A 17282-nucleotide genomic window follows, 5' to 3' on the forward strand; every position below is an offset into this window, starting at 1 on the left:
ATATAAAAGGCGTAATGGTAGTGTTGTTGTCATGGTACTGATCTCAGTATCAGTGGCCTTGACTGAGCCTGCAGAGTCAAGTTCTTTGAATTCACCTATTGAGAGGAAAACACATCAAAGACAATCTATCTAGTAGGTCACACACAGCAGCTCAAAAGGTTTGTGAAAAACCCCACAGTGATATCCAGGACCCACTCCACCGGGAAATATAGTGGCACCTGAACATTGTTGCAATAAATATGTACCAACGAACGAAGTCAAGACTATTTCCCATTACTATTGTGTTTTGATGTCTTTTTCAATCTGTGAGGGGAAATTATAAAAGTGCATCTGACTGTTGTCGTCAAGGGAGTTTATTCCACTGTGGTTCGTTCTGTTGGGATTTGTTTAGCTTGATTTAATTACATGACAGGTAGTCTCACCTGAGGAGGCACTCAATTACTGGTGCTCTCTTTCTCTCTCATTCTATCTCTCTCCCTCTTTTTATCTCTCCACGGTTTACCTACAAGTTAATTGATTGTTTTTCTCTTGTTCTGTCTTGTTTGATTTACCCTCCTGCAGAAGTAAGAGCTTAGGTAAGCTCCTCCAGGACCTTTTCTGCCACAACACAACTCCCCGCTTCTCCTCCAATCACCCCTGGACTACACCTACCACTGAGGTAGAGCTTCAGGAGACTACCGGGAGAGTCAGATTCCTGCCCCTGGAATAACAACAAGTGTGCATCCTTTTACACTTTTCATCCTTAATTTCAAATCCACCTACTCTGATTACGAGGGGGGGGGACGACGACGGACGTTTGCTAGCATCTCTGGCCTCTTGGAATCGATCCTGTGGGAACTGTTCTAGTTTTGAGCCTGCATTGCTTCAGCTGACTCGGACCATCTGGTGTGTTTCTGTTGAACACTTTCAGGAACTAACACATAGATGTAGTACTCTGCTGCAGGGATACGTTGGTACATTGTAACCTAACAACAAGCCCTATCAGAAGAGGTAGAGAGGAGAGGCCCATCTGTAGTGTGCCCACTGGGCACAGATGTCAATTCAATGTCTATTCCACGTTGGTTCAACCTAATTTCATTGGAATGAAGTGGAAGCAACGTTGATTCAACCAGTGTGTGCCCAGTGGGTGGTGTGTTAGAGCTAGTGGAAGATACACCTGTGTACTTATAGGAGGCCCTGCAGAAGAAGACCTGATCCTTCCTGAACTGTAAACACACATGGTATCTCTGAGGAGATAGCTGTCCATCTTTTCTCCCTGGGTGGAGAAACCCCTTCCTGCACTCAGCCAGCGTCACACCACCGGGACTCTAACGATTGCTCTACATCTCCCCATATCTGTCTATCTCGGTCTGTTTTCTCTTTATCTTTCTTTTTCACCTGTCTACTTTACTTCACCCTCTCTCAATTTCTCTCCTCCCCATTCATTCTCTTTTTCTCCTTTTCCACAACACCCATTCCTGTCACATGCTCTCTCTGTTTTCATAATTAACAATGCTTGTGTACCAATTAGACTTTCAGTCGGTGCGACCCAAACCCTGAGAGCCCCAGTGGAAGTAGGGACCTTTGGAGTGCTGCTGGTGTGTGGATCGTGCTGTTCTAGTCCACACACCCACCCCCCCACCCCCCAGTACCCCCTGTCATTGGCCCTGGCTGTAAATGTCACGGCGGCGGCTGACTGCGGCTGAATCGTCCACAGGGTCACAGGGCTGGCTCTTTTATTTTCCACAGGCCAGGGATCTCTGTGGGAGCCTTACTGTGTCTCAGGGGAACAAAAGTTACTCCTCAGCCCCAGTTGGGCCCTGACAGCTGCCTTCTGGAATTTAGTGGTTTGGTCTAATTAGAAATATTCTGTCTCACCTCGAGAGCTTATTCCTATTATACTTGGAGGGAGTTTTCATTTAAAGACTTTGTTCGGCTTTGGTTTTTACCCTCTTCACCAGATTCAAATAACAGCTGAAGCCCAGGATAATTGCCTTTGGCTGAGAATGTGAATGCAGGTTCCTTCCAAGTTGCAGTGGATTATCATGAATTATCATTACCGTGAAGGTCACACCCTGTAGGTTTTTCTCCTTCGTTGTTTGATCCAGCTCCATCTTCCACTTGACGCTAACATTTCACAGGGATTGTGCATAAAGGCATGCACACCTTTTGCGTGTGTTCGCAAAGTTCGGAAAGTTCGGAAGCCTTCAAAAAACCTTGTTTTAGCATATTCCTCTTTAGAGAGCAGCGTACAGCTGCACAACAATCAACTGCGGGGATTTTTTTACCAAAATAAAGGCCCTTGAATGGAGTAAAAGGAGAAATAAAGGGCAGATGGCAACCCTGCTTTAAAACATCAACAAATGAATTAATACAACATTGGGTGGTAGAGGCATTTGGCAAAGTGCTGAAGTAGCCTCTCTCTCTCTCCCCCTCTCTCTTTCTCTGTCACGTTCCCTCTCTCACTTGAGACAGGGGATCAGGTAGCAGAGCAGAAAGACCGGAGGTTGATCCGCAGTGCCCCTGCTTCTCTGTTGTGTTTTTGTTTGTCCCCCCACCCGTCCGTGCATGTAATGACCCATCACCTTCGTCAGCCTCAGGAGAGATGCCTATACTCGAGATGGCAGTGAGCCTAGTCAAGTCCCTGTACTGGGAGGTGTTCCCCCCCATGTCCACGTGCAGGGTCTACTGCACCCCTGTGTTCCATGACGGCCTGCTCTATGTGCTCGGGGGCTGCAGTGAGACAGGCCTGCCTCTAGACACTGCCGAGGTGCTGGACATAGAGAGCCAGACATGGACCCAGCTACCTCCACTCCCTACAGCCCGGGCGGGGGCATCAGCGGTGGCCCTTGGGGGTCAGGTGATGGTAATGGGGGGCATGGATGGCCAGCAGAGCCCCCTGTCCTCCGTGGAGGTCTACAACCCTGACGAGGGCAAGTGGGAGAGGAAGGCCAGCCTAGGACAACCCTCCATGGGCATCACCTCATTAGAGAAAGGTAAGAGTCCACCTCATACTGTACTACTGCTGCAACAGGATAATATAATGTTGAGCTCCAACCCTCTCACTCTGCTGTTTCATAATTTAACTGTGAATCATACTGGAAAAGGCTTTCCACAGTCCTGACAAGTTCTCCCAGGAGCAGATTCTCTTTAGTTCTAATTAACTAGTGTCACTAAGACCTTTAAGACTGTTATGCATTGTGAGGAGCTTTAGATGTTTTCTCGAGCTGTGGTTTAGAAGAATACCTCATCCTGATTAAGTAAACATTTTGGATATGAAACCATTTCCCCTTTCCCTGTCATCTGAGAGTTGTCTCAAGTTATGTACAGCACCAGTCAAAGGTTTGGACACACCTACTCATTGCAGGGTTTTTCTTTATTTTTACTATTTTCTGCAATTTATAAACTTGATCTCCACTACATTATCTCACATTTCTTTTCGACTAGCATTTCATTTTCAACAGTGGAGATTTCTATATGCTATTTGTATACACCTTGCTGTCTGTCTCTCCGACATTTGCAACATTGTTTCATTATTCAAATTCGATCATAATAGTAGTAATGAACATGTCGGGAGTCGGAACGAGACAAAGGCAGCGAAATCATGAATCAGCTGGCATTATTTGTATGGATATATACAAAGAAATATAAATTTAAAAAAGGTACAACGAAATGAAGTGCATCTAGTTTGCAGTCTTTCCAGCTTCAGTTTGAAGTGATTGTGTTAGATGTGTTGTTGGCTAGATCCTCTGACCAACAGTGTCCTGACGAGTGAACACATTTATCACAGGCAAAATCATGCCTTATTAGCTCATTGTTATGGATGTATACAAATATACTGTATGTCACTAGAAAACAGCTTAAACAAATGCAAGCTACTTTGCTGTTATTCTGTCTGCACTTTTTAGCGTGACTCTATTCTCTTATTCTGGCTGCACTTTTTGACATGACTAAGTTAGCTGTAGTTGGCTCGCTAGCAAGCAAGGGATAAAAACGTTGCCAGTCAGTATGGCAATGGAACATTTAGAACTAATGACTGGGTCGCGTTCATAGATATAGAACAAAAAGACTGAATGACTGGGTCTTGTCTCTGGCAACCGAACCGATAGAACGACCAGCCGGCTTGGTTAGCAACCCTAGATTGAAAGGGGCTATTTCTATGTGAATTAATGAGGAGGCGGAACACACCTAAATTCAAACTGTTGTTAGAAAATAAAACTTATTAGCAAATAATTAGAAATTGAAACATAGCCTATAGATAATTAGCAGGCAGCGCGTGTTAACTGTCCTGTTGCGTAACGATCACATTTTGGAACAGTGAGTGCATTCTGACATCACCTGCATAAAACGACTCACGCCGTCAGAGCTCGCGTGTGAAAAGGTAAAAACATTATTGGCATTGTTGAAATCGATTTTCATAAATAGTTAGCAAGCTAATATTTAGTAGGACTGATGGTTTGACTAGCTAGCAAGTTTGTTCTCTAGGTTACCATGGCAACTAGTACAGCCATCTACTAAACTTGCAAGCAACTTCGTGACTACCTCATGAAGCTGGTTGAGAGAATGCCAAGAGTGTGCAAAGCTGTTATCAAGGCAAAGGGTGGCTACTTTGATGAATCTCAAATACAAAATATATTTTGATTTGTTAAACACTTTTTTGGTTACGACATGATTCCATGTGTTATTTCATAGTTTTGATGTCTTCACTATTATTCTACAATGTAGAAAATAGTAAAACTAAAGAAAAACCCTGTAAAGAGTAGGTGTGTCCAAACTTTTGACTGGTACTGTATGTTTATGCAGATTGAAGAGCTGCTGGAGAGAGGAGATATGGATGTTTAGCTTTATGTGCTCCTCTGCAGTTTCCTGTTGCTCTCTGTTTACATTACTACTTATCAGACGGCTGTATCACTATGACCTTTCAAGGTCATAATATAGAGTCATACTGAAGATAGGAAACAGCACAGGTAGACAAGTGACTTTGTTCAGCATAGGTGAAGTGTTGTTTCCATTGTGTTTTCTGTAGGCGGTTTCAGTTTGTTTATACACAGCTGTCTGAATGTGAACATGCTTCTACTTTAGGCCTCTGGTTTTCACAAGTATCCCTGGGTACAAGAGAGAGTGGAACTTAGTTAAAACACTCTCAGTGTACTATGAGTGGGAGCAATTATGGTTTTAAAATCTGTGAATAATCACTGGTAAAGCTTATGGAAATATACTTCTGTTACCTTTTCAGGCCTTTGTGACTGACTTCCCCCTCTTGTTTGTTTTAGTTTTAATTATTCATCACAAGTGTTTGATAGGGGTGTCACACAGCTGGCTGAGAGATGGCCTCATTCTGGAATATGTCAATTAGTCTCTGTGTGTTGGAGTGTGATGTTGACATGGGGTGTGATGTGAGAGGATGCCAATGATTTATCAGTTGAGACAGTAGACAGAGAGCATACCTGACTCCTGCTCTGTCCCAAAGCATGTCCAATATCAGCCTTGACCTACAGCTACCTTATCTTCATCCACAGACATTACATGCCGTCATGTTTAATTGGCTGTCTGGCATGATATAACATCTTGGTTACAGGTGCAAGCTAAAACATCCCGGTGTACAAATAATGAATTGTAGAGTTTTCCGTTTCAATATGCCTGCTAGCGTCTAATGCTGTTTTCACAAATCAGGCAACAAGTACCTTTGAGACAGGATATGGCAAAATTGATTATCATTGTATTCTGTAAAGTATTGAGTGTAAAGGTGAACTATGCGGAGCAGTAGCTCTGTTTCAACAGTACTCTATTTCATTTGCTAAGTCTCAGTAGTGCTCCTACTGTGCCAGGGAGGTCTGTCAGTGAGGTAGTGATGGCTTCATGTGCTGTGTGGACTGGCAGCTGTAAGCTGTGTGTGGTAAATAAGCCGGAGAGGTATACTACAAAGAAGGATTAGCCAGCTAACTCGTCTAAATATTTGTGATGATATTTTGTAGAAAGATACACTTGAAATGGGCATGGTCTAATTAATTTAACAAACGAATGACATATTTAAGTTCAGCTATGATTTTAACCATAAAATCAATAGTTATTTCTGGTTGCTTATCAAAGTTAGCTGGCTAACTCATTGATTTAGCTTTGTAATGTACCCCTCTGGTCTCTGACTTGTACTCTAAACTTCCCAACCTATCAGCTTCTCCACTGATACTTCCTGATGGCTCTCTGACAGCTGAGTGACAGTTGGCTCTGAGGCTAGCCCCTCAGCCCCTCAGCACATCACATCATGCAGAATAGACAGCTGTATTCTCACCCACCTCTTCCCCATCCCTCACTCCTCTTATCAAACTCTGTTTTTCTCTCTTTAACCATTTTCCTTCTCACTCCTTCACTCACACTCTTGGTCGTGCAGTCAACTGATCAAGCGAGCATTGCTGTTGCTTAGCAACAAGTGTGTGTGTGTGTGTATGTTTGTATTTAGATGTGTGACAGCGAGAGAGTGTGTGTGTGTTGGGGCGAAGAGCAACCCAGAGTGCACAACAGCATCGTTTTTAACCGTGGTGACACAACCCAGAGAGCACAACGGCACCTTTTTTAACCGTGGTGACACAACCCAGAGAGCACAACGGCACCTTTTTTAACCGTGGTGACACAACCCAGTGAGCACAACAGCATCGTTTTTAACCGTGGTGACAACCCAGAGAGCACAATAGCATCATTTTAAACCGTGGTGACACAATCCAGAGAGCACAATAGCATCGTTTTTAACCATGGTTGCGTCACCGTGCCAACCTTTGATTCCCTCTTCTCTTCTCTTCGGTTGCTGTTTCTGTTGGTTTTGTGAAATGGCATGCATGGCTGGGGTTAGGCCCTGCCTTCTTCTCCTATCCACCTATGAACTGGGCCTCTCCACCTCTGAACTGAATCCGTCTTCTCCTGTTTTTCCCTCCTGTTCAACCAGCTCCGTTACCACAGCCACCCATGTCTTGCCAATGGAGGTTAAAGCTTAGAGAGAGTGCTTTTAATTTCACATTTATCAGGAACAAGCCTGGTAAATTTCACTTTCTACTTAATATGTGCTTCATATCTAAGATTATTCCAAGTAGTGGCTGTAGTCTTTTGATGGGCTGTCAAGCCTTCCCTATTGGCTGGCCTGCTACTTGCCTGATTAAAAAGCAGTTTGATTGTGTTGTCATCTACTTAGGTTTTATTACAACCATGTCTCAGAACTTCCTCTGCCAATTACTTCCAAGAGCTTGGCTCGCTTAAATAGTCTTTTATGTCCTCGTTTGGTCGCATCAAGCTTCAGGTCTTGCTAGAGAATAATGTATTATGCAACATCGTTTCAGAGCAAGCAGGGTCTCTGAAATACTTTGTATGATATGCTAATAGCCAGTTTTTTGGGTTGATCTGAACACATTGAACGTTTTCATGGCTTGTTTGTATCTATATTTCACAGCTACAGTGTCACTATTATGTGAACAACAACAACATCCATACACAAAGAAGTAAGACAGGAAATGGTAGGATTTTTCTTGTAAGAAGAAATAGACAGAGATTACAGCGCTATTAGCTACCCTCCTGTCTCAATCAAATAGCAAACCCAACAGGACATGAACCCACTATGGCACTGTCCCCTGGGACACTCAACAATACAACAGAGATTGTAATTAATTAACATTTTGAAGGTCTTTATATCTTTCAGCCTGAAAACATTGTTTTATACTTACTCACAGCAGGACTTTTAAGGCATACTTAATATGCATGCACATAGTCATATATACACTGCTCAAAAAAATAAAGGGAACACTTAAACAACACAATGTAACTCCAAGTCAATCACACTTCTGTGAAATCAAACTGTCCACTTAGGAAGCAACACTGATTGACAATACATTTCACATGCTGTTGTGCAAATGGAATAGACAACAGGTGGAAATTATAGGCAATTAGCAAGACACCCCCAATAAAGGAGTGGTTCTGCAGGTGGTGACCACAGACCACTTCTCAGTTCCTATGCTTCCTGGCTGATGTTTTGGTCATTTTTGAATGCTGGCGGTGCTTTCACTCTAGTGGTAGCATGAGACGGAGTCTACAACCCACACAAGTGGCTCAGATAGTGCAGCTCATCCATGATGGCACATCAATGCGAGCTGTGGCAAGAAGGTTTGCTGTGTCAGTCAGCGTAGTGTCCAGAGCATGGAGGCGCTACCAGGAGACAGGCCAGTACATCAGGAGACGTGGAGGAGGCCGTAGGAGGGCAACAACCCAGCAGCAGGACCGCTACCTCCGCCTTTGTGCAAGGAGGAGCACTGCCAGAGCCCTGCAAAATGACCTCCAGCAGGCCACAAATGTGCATGTGTCTGCTCAAACGGTCAGAAACATGAGACTCCATGAGGGTGGTATGAGGGCCCGACGTCCACAGGTGGGGGTTGTGCTTACAGCCCAACACCGTGCAGGACGTTTGGCATTTGCCAGAGAACACCAAGATTGGCAAATTCGCCACTGGCGCCCTGTGCTCTTCACAGATGAAAGCAGGTTCACACGCACATGTGACAGACGTGACAGAGTCTGGAGACGCCGTGGAGAACGTTCTGCTGCCTGCAACATCCTCCAGCATGACCGGTTTGGCGGTGGGTCAGTCATGGTGTGGGGTGGCATTTCTTTGGGGGGCCGCACAGCCCTCCATGTGCTCGCCAGTGGTAGCCTGACTGCCATTAGGTACCGAGAGGAGATCCTCAGACCCCTTGTGAGACCATATGCTGGTGCGGTTGGCCCTGGGTTCCTCCTAATGCAAGACAATGCTAGACCTCATGTGGCTGGAGTGTGTCAGCAGTTCCTGCAAGAGGAAGGCATTGATGCTATGGACTGGCCCGCCCGTTCCCCAGACCTGAATCCAATTGAAAACAAACACACACAGACACGCACACAGCATGCATGACCCCCAGTGTGCGTCAGTGTTTTTGTCTGACCATGGGGATCAGAGGAACCTGCGCTGAATAGGAGAGCAACACAAACACAGACACACACATACAAACACACACACTCACTAACGCAGTGTACAAACGGGGGTGTTTTTCGGGCTTTCAGAAATGCCTATCTGCCTGCAGCAGTAATGGAGTCGGTTTAGGTTCTTTCACGAGTCACATCGGAGCTCATTATCCCTGTGCCCAGTAGTGTGTGTTGTGTGTGAAGCCCTCCTGCCTATCCTCTGTCCCACCGCCCACCCGCCTCCCATGTCTGATAGTCTGTCTGTACACTGTACCTTCACAGGAAAACATTAAATTTATGCTGCTGAAGCAATTTGTACTGCTATTCTGGGAAAAAACAAAGTACAGCATCCCCATGAGATGTAATTGTTTGTTGCACAGATTCTGAATGCTACTGCACTGCTTTTGAAAGCTGATCCACTGTGACTAAAAACTTGTAGAATTGCATTACTTTGGCAAATAGATAGTGCTGTGTATAGATTAGGTCAAATTTAATGAAACATGGAGACTCTCCCTTTCTCTTTTCTTTAGGGGCTGGCTGCCCCATCCTGACAAACTCTCACACACAGTAAAGTCACTCATAGTATGTTAGAAAACCCAGGGCTTTGCTGTGGCTGATGTGATGCTCAGGGAGGGAGACAATTAAATAAACCCACCACAAAGAGAAAGTTTGCTAGCTTAGTGTCTTAAGCCTGGCAGCAGACAGCAGGCTATGTAGAGTAGTTTCTCAGGCTCACTTCACTTTCCGGACAGGAAGTTTCCTTCACCCAGGGGAGAGGGGAGGGTTTTGGGATGACTATGCTGTGTTTCTGTACTGTAGAGTAGACAGCAAGAGTCTGACAGGTTGCCTTTGCCGGAGGCAGAGATACCCTATTGTCCAGGGTGGGAAGGAGTATCAAGCTGACAGATCCAGAACACACTGTATAATTACCTCCCTATTCGTCACTTTGTTGAACCTCCCAGCACACCTTCATATTCACAGTGACTTACACAACCCACTATTCCTTTCTCTAGGGATATATATTACCATTAACTGAAATCAGAGCCTAATAGGATAATGCTGACTTGCTAATAGAACATTACATTCTCATAGGCAGTTTCATCTTTAGGATTGTAGCTTCATCCTGCACTAGCTATTCCCTCCAGTCACACTTCAATCGAGTATAGGCTTAACTGAATGAACAGAGGTAGAATGCAATATGGAATTTTATGAAATAGTTGTACCATGGGGTATTGCCTCGTCTCCGTGGAATGCTCCTCGGAACCAAGTGCTGATGACACATAGCCCTTTGCTGGACAGCTGGCATCGAAACCCCCCCCAAAATAAATAAGTTACTCACCAGGGAGAAGGGACACAGCGGAGAAACGGTTGGATCTAAAGATTGAAACAATGATTATTAGATGTAAAAGAGATGCATGCGAAGAATAGAACAAAACTGCAATTCTGCTGTAATGGAAAGTATTATATGAAATTTGTATTAATGCGAGGTGCGTTGAGCGTAGGATTCAAATGTTGTTTAACGTGTAGGGTTGACATGAGACGTCTGCATGTATATCTACCCAACCATGCATGCCATAATGCAACATACAGTACCAGTCAAAAGTTTGGACACACCTACTCATTGCAGAATTTTTCTTTATTTTTACTATTTTCTGTATTGTAGAATAACACAAAACTATGAAATAACACATATGTAATCATGTAGTAACCAAATAAGTGTTAAATAAATCAAAATATATTTTGCATTTGAGATTCTTCAAATTAGCCACCCTTTGCCTTGATGACAGCTTTGCACACTCTTGGCATTCTCTCAACCAGCTTGCGTTGTGACAAGGTAGGGGTGGTGTACAGAAGATAGCCCTATTTGGTAAAAGACCAAGTCCATATTATGGCAAGAACAGCTCAAATAAGCAAAGAGAAACGACAGTCCATCATTAACTTAACCTCTACGGGATCTGTGTGTCCCCCGCGGGACGGTTGCGCTAATGTAGGCTAATGTGATTAGCATGAAGTTAAGTAAAAAAAACATTTCCCAGGACATAGACATATCTGATGTGGGCAGAAAGCTTATTGTTAATCTAACTGCACTGTCCAATTTACAGTAGCTATTACAGTGAAATAATACCATGCTATTGTTTGAGGAGAGTGCACAGTTATGAACTTGAAAATGCATTAATAAACCAATTAGGCACATTTGGGCAGTCTTGATACAACATTTTGAACAGAAATGCAATGGTTCATTGGATCAGTCTAAGACTTTGCACATACACTGATGCCATCAAGTGGCCATTTCTAAATTGCTCCTGGGCTGTAATAATACATTATGGCCTTTCTCTTGCATTTCAAAGATGATGGTACAAAAAATTAAAACACGCATGTTTTTTCTTTGTATTATCCTTTACCAGATCTAATGTGTTATATTCTCCAAAATTAATTTCACATTTCCACAAACTTCAAAGTGTTTCCTTTCAAATGGTATCAAGAATATGCATATCCTTGCTTCAGGTCCTGAGCTACAGGCAGTTAGATTTGGGTATGTCATTTTAGGTGAAAATTTAAACAAAGGGTCCGATCCTTAAGAGGTTTGACATGAATGTTAGTCAATCCGGGAAAATTTCAAGAACTTTGAAATGTTCTTCAAGTGCAGTCGCTAAACCCGTCATGCGCTATGATGAAACTGGCTCTCATGAGGACCGCCACAGGAAAGGAAGACCCAGAGTTACCTCTGCTGCAGAGGATAAATTCATTAGAGTTAACTGCACCTCAGATTGCAGCCCAAATAAATGCTTCACGGAGTTCAAGTAACAAACACATCTCAACATCAACTGTCTTCATGGTCAAATTGCTGCAAAGAAACCACTACTAAAGGACACCAATAAGAAGAAGAGACTTGCTTGGGCCAAGAAACACGAGGAATGGACATTAGACCGGTGGAAATCTGTCCTTTGGTCTGATGAGTCCAAATTTTAGTTTTTGGTTCCAACCGCCGTGTCTTTGTGAGAAGCAGAGTAGGTGAACGGATGATCTCCACATGTATGGTTCCCACCGTGAACCATGGAGGTGTGATGGTGTGGGGGTGCTTTGCTGGTGTCTGTGATTTATTTAAAATTCAAGGCTCACTTAACCAGCATGGCTACCACAGTATTCTGCAGCGATACTCCATCCCATCTGGTTGCGCTTAGTGGGACTTTAATTTGTTTTTCAACAGAACAATGACCTAAAACACAGGCTGTGTCAGGACTATTTAACCAAGAAGGAGAGTGATGGAGTGCTGCATCTGATGACCTGGCCTCCAAAATCACCCGACCTCAACCCAATTGAGATGGTTTGGGATGAGTTGGACCACAGAGTGAAGGAAAAACAGCCAACAAGTGCTCAGCATATGTGGGAACTCCTTCAAGACTGTTGGAAAAGCATTTCTCAGGAAGCTGGTTGAGAGAATTCCAAGAGTGTGCAAAGCTGTCATCAAGGAAAAGGGTGGCTATTTTGATTTGTTTAACACTTTTTTGGTTACTACATGATTCCGTATGTGTTATTTCATAGTTTTGATGTCTTCACTATTATTCTACAATGTAGAAAATAGTAAAAATAAAGAAAAACCCTGCAATGAGTAGGTGTGTCCAAACTTTTGACTGGTACTGTACGTATATAATTAACATCAAACGCTAGCTTAGCGTTGACCTCAATAGTGCATGCCGAAATGCGGGAAGATATGGGCACCTGCCAAGAGTCCCAGCCTAATGTTGATCTGCAGAGTCCCTTGCATTGTTACAATATGAGAAGGGAATGATGAGTGATTGCCACCGCTATATGCATGGGTGTAATTGGATAAGTATTATGTGAACTTTGTAAATAAAGCATGGCACGCTGGCACCAGAATCAAACATTTTCTGATGTGTTTAGACGAAATGCTACGTACAGTATGCTTATATGTAGAACCCAACCATGTATGCTGTAATGCGATTTGTATGATATAATGGGACGTTTTCTTTGCTTCAAACCCAGTCATGCATGCAGTAATACAAAGCGATAGGGACAGATTACAGATAGCGTTGAGGTGAAAGAAAACACCTTTGTGTCACTTGAGAAAGGAAGAGAAGTGAAACATATGAGGGTTGAAGAGGAGGGATGAGAAAAGAATGATGAGCAGAACAGGGTCGAGCTTGAAGATATATTAGCCTAAAGCATGAGAAAGGATTGAGTGGTAGTGCGAGCTATTATGATAGTACACCAGGAACCCGATTTAGAATGCTTAAGAATGAGGCTGTAATGATTAGGGTGAAAAGACCAGATCAGGAAAAACCTAGATCACGTGAAGGAATAAAAGTGATAGGAGTTGTGAATGCGCCATTTGAGGGAAACCATAAGAAAACAGTAAGAAGATATCCTCACCAAAACGTCAATGCAGAGAGAAACTGCCTTGTCTGGGGGCCTGGAGCATATGCTGTAGAATAGGAAGTAGCAGGTATCTTAGTATTGAGAATAAAACTGTTGTGATGGGATGAAGAGTTGTGCTGATTGAATATGAGTTGCCTGAAATGTGATTTGCCTAGTGTGCAACATGCTGTCTCTAGGCCTATGAGTTGAGGCCCGCTATAGAATTACCAATTATCCGTAATGTAAACCAATCAACTGCAGACTACTGAGCCTGAAAATCCCCTAAAGTAAATGGATGGGAAGCATCCGTACTAAAACCTGTCCTCGAGGTCCAACTGTTTAACATATTATGAGATCTTGAGATCAGACACTGTTGCAACAACCATAGTAAAGGCTATTATGAAAACTGGGTGCTAACCAAGAAATGCCAGTTTTAGCACCCATAAAAGTCATGAAAGATTCTATAGATTTGAATAGAGATTTAATTCTCTGTGAACCTACTTCTATATACTGTATCTGCATACTGCAGTTGTGTTATTGATACAAAAAGGGTCTGTCTGGTGATTTATCTGACAGGACATATAGTAGCAGTGCATTAATGATTAATAATAATAATGCATTTTGCTTGGCAGAAGACTTTCAGAACACTCAAGGACACCTTACATTAAAAGTAGGCCTACACACAGTAAAATCAAGTTTATCAATCAGTAGTGCAGTAGATGAACCTATTGTTCGATAATGTAGTCAATACTTGAACTTGATGCTTTGGAATAGGAGATAGAGATCGATCTGTCTCTTGTTTACATGCCACTAGATATTCTGGTTACAGAACAAGGTCAAGTCAGACAGGTTGGTCCTCATCTGTCACTGCCTAATGTCTAGTTCAGGCATGGGCAACATTGATGAAAGTGGGGGCCACAAAAAATCTGAGGGGCCGACTTCTCTCACAGAGGCTGATTTTATCTATTAGTGTATTCTGTATGCATTGGTTACTAATAGGCTGATCTTAGTAGGTAAGACTTGAATCAGGTGTTTCACTGCTGAGCTGGGGCAAAACATGAAATATTAAAGCTTTCCAGGAGCAGGAATGAGGATCACTGCTTTCAAGTAGAATCCATGGCTGCTTTATAAGCGACATAATAGATTGATGGCCAGCTACAGGAAGGAGCTCTGGTCCAAGAAAGTTGGATGTTTCCTATGTCCCCCGTGAGGTATTCCTTTCTCACGTGCTTGTTCTCACACTCTCTCTCCTCTTTCTCCTCTCTGCTTGAATAGATGAAGCTACAGGGCTTTATGATGTGGATGCACAGAGCATAGCCAATATCACCATCCAGTATTGCTTTCAACCAACATAGCAGCTCACAGTCACACACATACACAAACACACACACATACGCAAAACGATAAGAAGCAAATACCCCCTGGAGTTGGTGAGAATTAGTAACTAGGATATGGATGAATGTCTCATTAAGACAGCTTATTGAGATCATCTGCTGATTTAATTTGTCTCACTCTGACCAGCACCCTGCCCCTGTCACCAACCCTCCTGCCCCACTCCTCAATCCCTTTCTCTAAGCAGCAAGTCCCCCCAAAACTCACAAATGTTCATAGTGCTTGTAATTTCAACAGAATTACACTGAAAGGAAGTTCAATCCAGCATGCAGTCCAGTGTCCTGTTGGTGTCTGTTTCCTGAGTGCATGAAGATTGCAGAACACATTTGAAATGTTATTTCAAAGCTATAGTAGTTTCTCATTAGTTATGTCTGCCTCATGCTTCTGCAGAAAATAACTTTCCAAAATGTATTTTCACCCACCCATTTCAACCCCCTCTCATCTTCTCCCTCTGTGTCTCTCTCCCTCTACCCTCTACTCCTCCGAGCTGTGTTTCTCTCATTTATTTCACTTGGCTGAAGGGTGTTCGGAAGCAGAGGGAGGATTGCGGTGGGCCCTACATGGGGAAGTTTCATTAGCAATTCAGCTAATGCCTTCACTGGCACACCACTCTATCTGAAATCTACCATTAAGTGATGAGAGGCTGAAGGAGAAATGAAGATGAATCCATCCCTCTGTCACCTCTGTCCCTCCATCTATCCTTCACCTTCTCCAACTAATGTCCTCCCTGACGTCACAGACTGTATACAGATCCTCCAAGGACTTTGTCACAAAGTAATGTAGAGCCATACAATACGATACCATAGAGCAAAACTTTGTTTCTGTTTCTTTACTTTGTAATCACATAGTGACTAGGGCTTGGAATTGCCAGTGACCTTAAGATACGATAATATTACAAAACTTAGGTGTCGATACGAAATGTATTGTGATTCTCACTATTCTATATGTATTGCGATTCGATACTGCGATTTGATAGCGATTTAATGTTCCAAACATATTGCTCACTATATGTCTGCTGCAGAGAGATGAGAGAGCACAAGAAACCGAGTTTTGATCAGTCAGGGACATAAAGGATCTGAAAACATGTTGACCTACTATATTTTGCTACCATCACTAATAGTTAGCCACTTATCAAAACAAAGGCAGCTTTTCCTTTTCCTTTAGTTACTATGGCGATGTCTGTTTCTATGCAAAGCGGTTGCTAATGGAAGGTTAGTGGGGTGGGGGGGCATATGAGTAAAGCATAGAAGACATCTCAGAAGTATCACGAAGTGTATATATTTACTGGCAGTGCCAGTTATATTCAGCCTGTATTTCAGAATGTATATGTTGGAACTGGCAAGAGGGAGTGCCGAGCTGGGTTTTACTCTTGGGTCGGCAGGTAGCCTAGTGGTTAGAGCGTTGGGCCAGTAAGTGAAAGAAAGCTTCAGTGTAGTCCCTCGTGGATATATATGTTGAACCATCTTCCTGTCTTTGTGAAGTAATTCTGAGCAGCATGTTCTCTCTACAGTAAAAGTCTTTGTCCTCATTTGTTGTGAAGACAGACTTTATTTGTTCCCTTTATTTTGTTTAGACCACCGCTGAAATGGAGTAGTTAGAGTGTGTAACGGCATAGCCGAAGTTCTGCCAATTCATTGAGCTATGGCACTTTATTGTCCCAGAGGGGAAATTTTATTTGGACAATTAAAGAGTGATGCTGCTTCCACACAAATAACAACGTTTTTTTTTACTACCCCTTAGACCAGGCCTGGGCAAAGGCCGGCAGGTCGCGGTATGAGGCCCGCGACCTGATTCAATACGGCCTGCGGCATCATGCTCAGATCACATAAAGAATTTGCAATAGTAAAGTTTATTTTTTTAAATTTGTTATTCAAATTAAAAGCCCAAAGAATACTCGCCTTTGTGTAATGATTTACAGTTGAAGTCAGAAGTTTACATACACCTTAGCCAAATACATTTAAACTCAGTTTTTCACAATTCCTGACATTTAATCCTAGTAAAAATTCCCTGTCTTAGGTCAGTTAGGATCACAACTTTATTTTAAGAATGTGAAATGTCAGAATAATAGTAGAGAGAATGATTTATTTCAGCTTTTATTTCTTTCATCACAATCCCAGTGGGTCAGAAGTTTACATACACTCAATTAGTATGTGGTAGCATTGCCTTTCAATTGTTTAACTTGGGTCAAACGTTTTGGGTAGCCTTACACAAGCTTCCCACAATAAGTTGGGTGCATTTTGGCCCATTCCTCCTGGCAGAACTGGTGTAACTAAGTCAGGTTTGTAGGCCTCCTTGCTCGCACACGCTTTTTCAGTTCTGCCCACAAATTTTCAATAGGATTGAGGTCAGGGCTTTGTAATGGCCACTCCAATACCTTGACTTTATTTTTTTATTTTTTTGCCACAACTTTGGAAGTATGCTTGGGGTCATTGTCCATTTGGAAGACCCATTTGTGACCAAGCTTTAACTTCTTGACTGATGTCTTGAGATGTTGCTTCAATATATCCACATAATTTTCTTAACTCATGATGCCATCTATTTTGTGAAGTGCACCAGTCCCTCCTGCA

The 17282-nt window shown here is 42.9% G+C and overlaps 1 protein-coding gene across 4 annotated transcripts in view; it reads left to right on the forward strand.

Moving 5' to 3' along the window:
• Positions 1-17282, forward strand: part of LOC139557275 (kelch domain-containing protein 8B-like) — a 159088-nt gene that overhangs the window by 27885 nt on the left and 113921 nt on the right. For all 4 annotated transcript variants that reach the window (XR_011671358.1, XR_011671357.1, XR_011671359.1 and 1 more), the window contains exon 2: positions 562-2975. Coding sequence is in view for 1 of the 4 variants with exons in the window: in XM_071371855.1 (XP_071227956.1) it covers positions 2585-2975 (391 nt within the window). In the remaining 3 variants the exon portion in view is untranslated. The remainder of the gene's footprint in view (positions 1-561; positions 2976-17282) is intronic.

Source organism: Salvelinus alpinus, chromosome 28, assembly GCF_045679555.1.
Source record: "Salvelinus alpinus chromosome 28, SLU_Salpinus.1, whole genome shotgun sequence".
Classification (NCBI taxonomy): domain Eukaryota; kingdom Metazoa; phylum Chordata; class Actinopteri; order Salmoniformes; family Salmonidae; genus Salvelinus; species Salvelinus alpinus.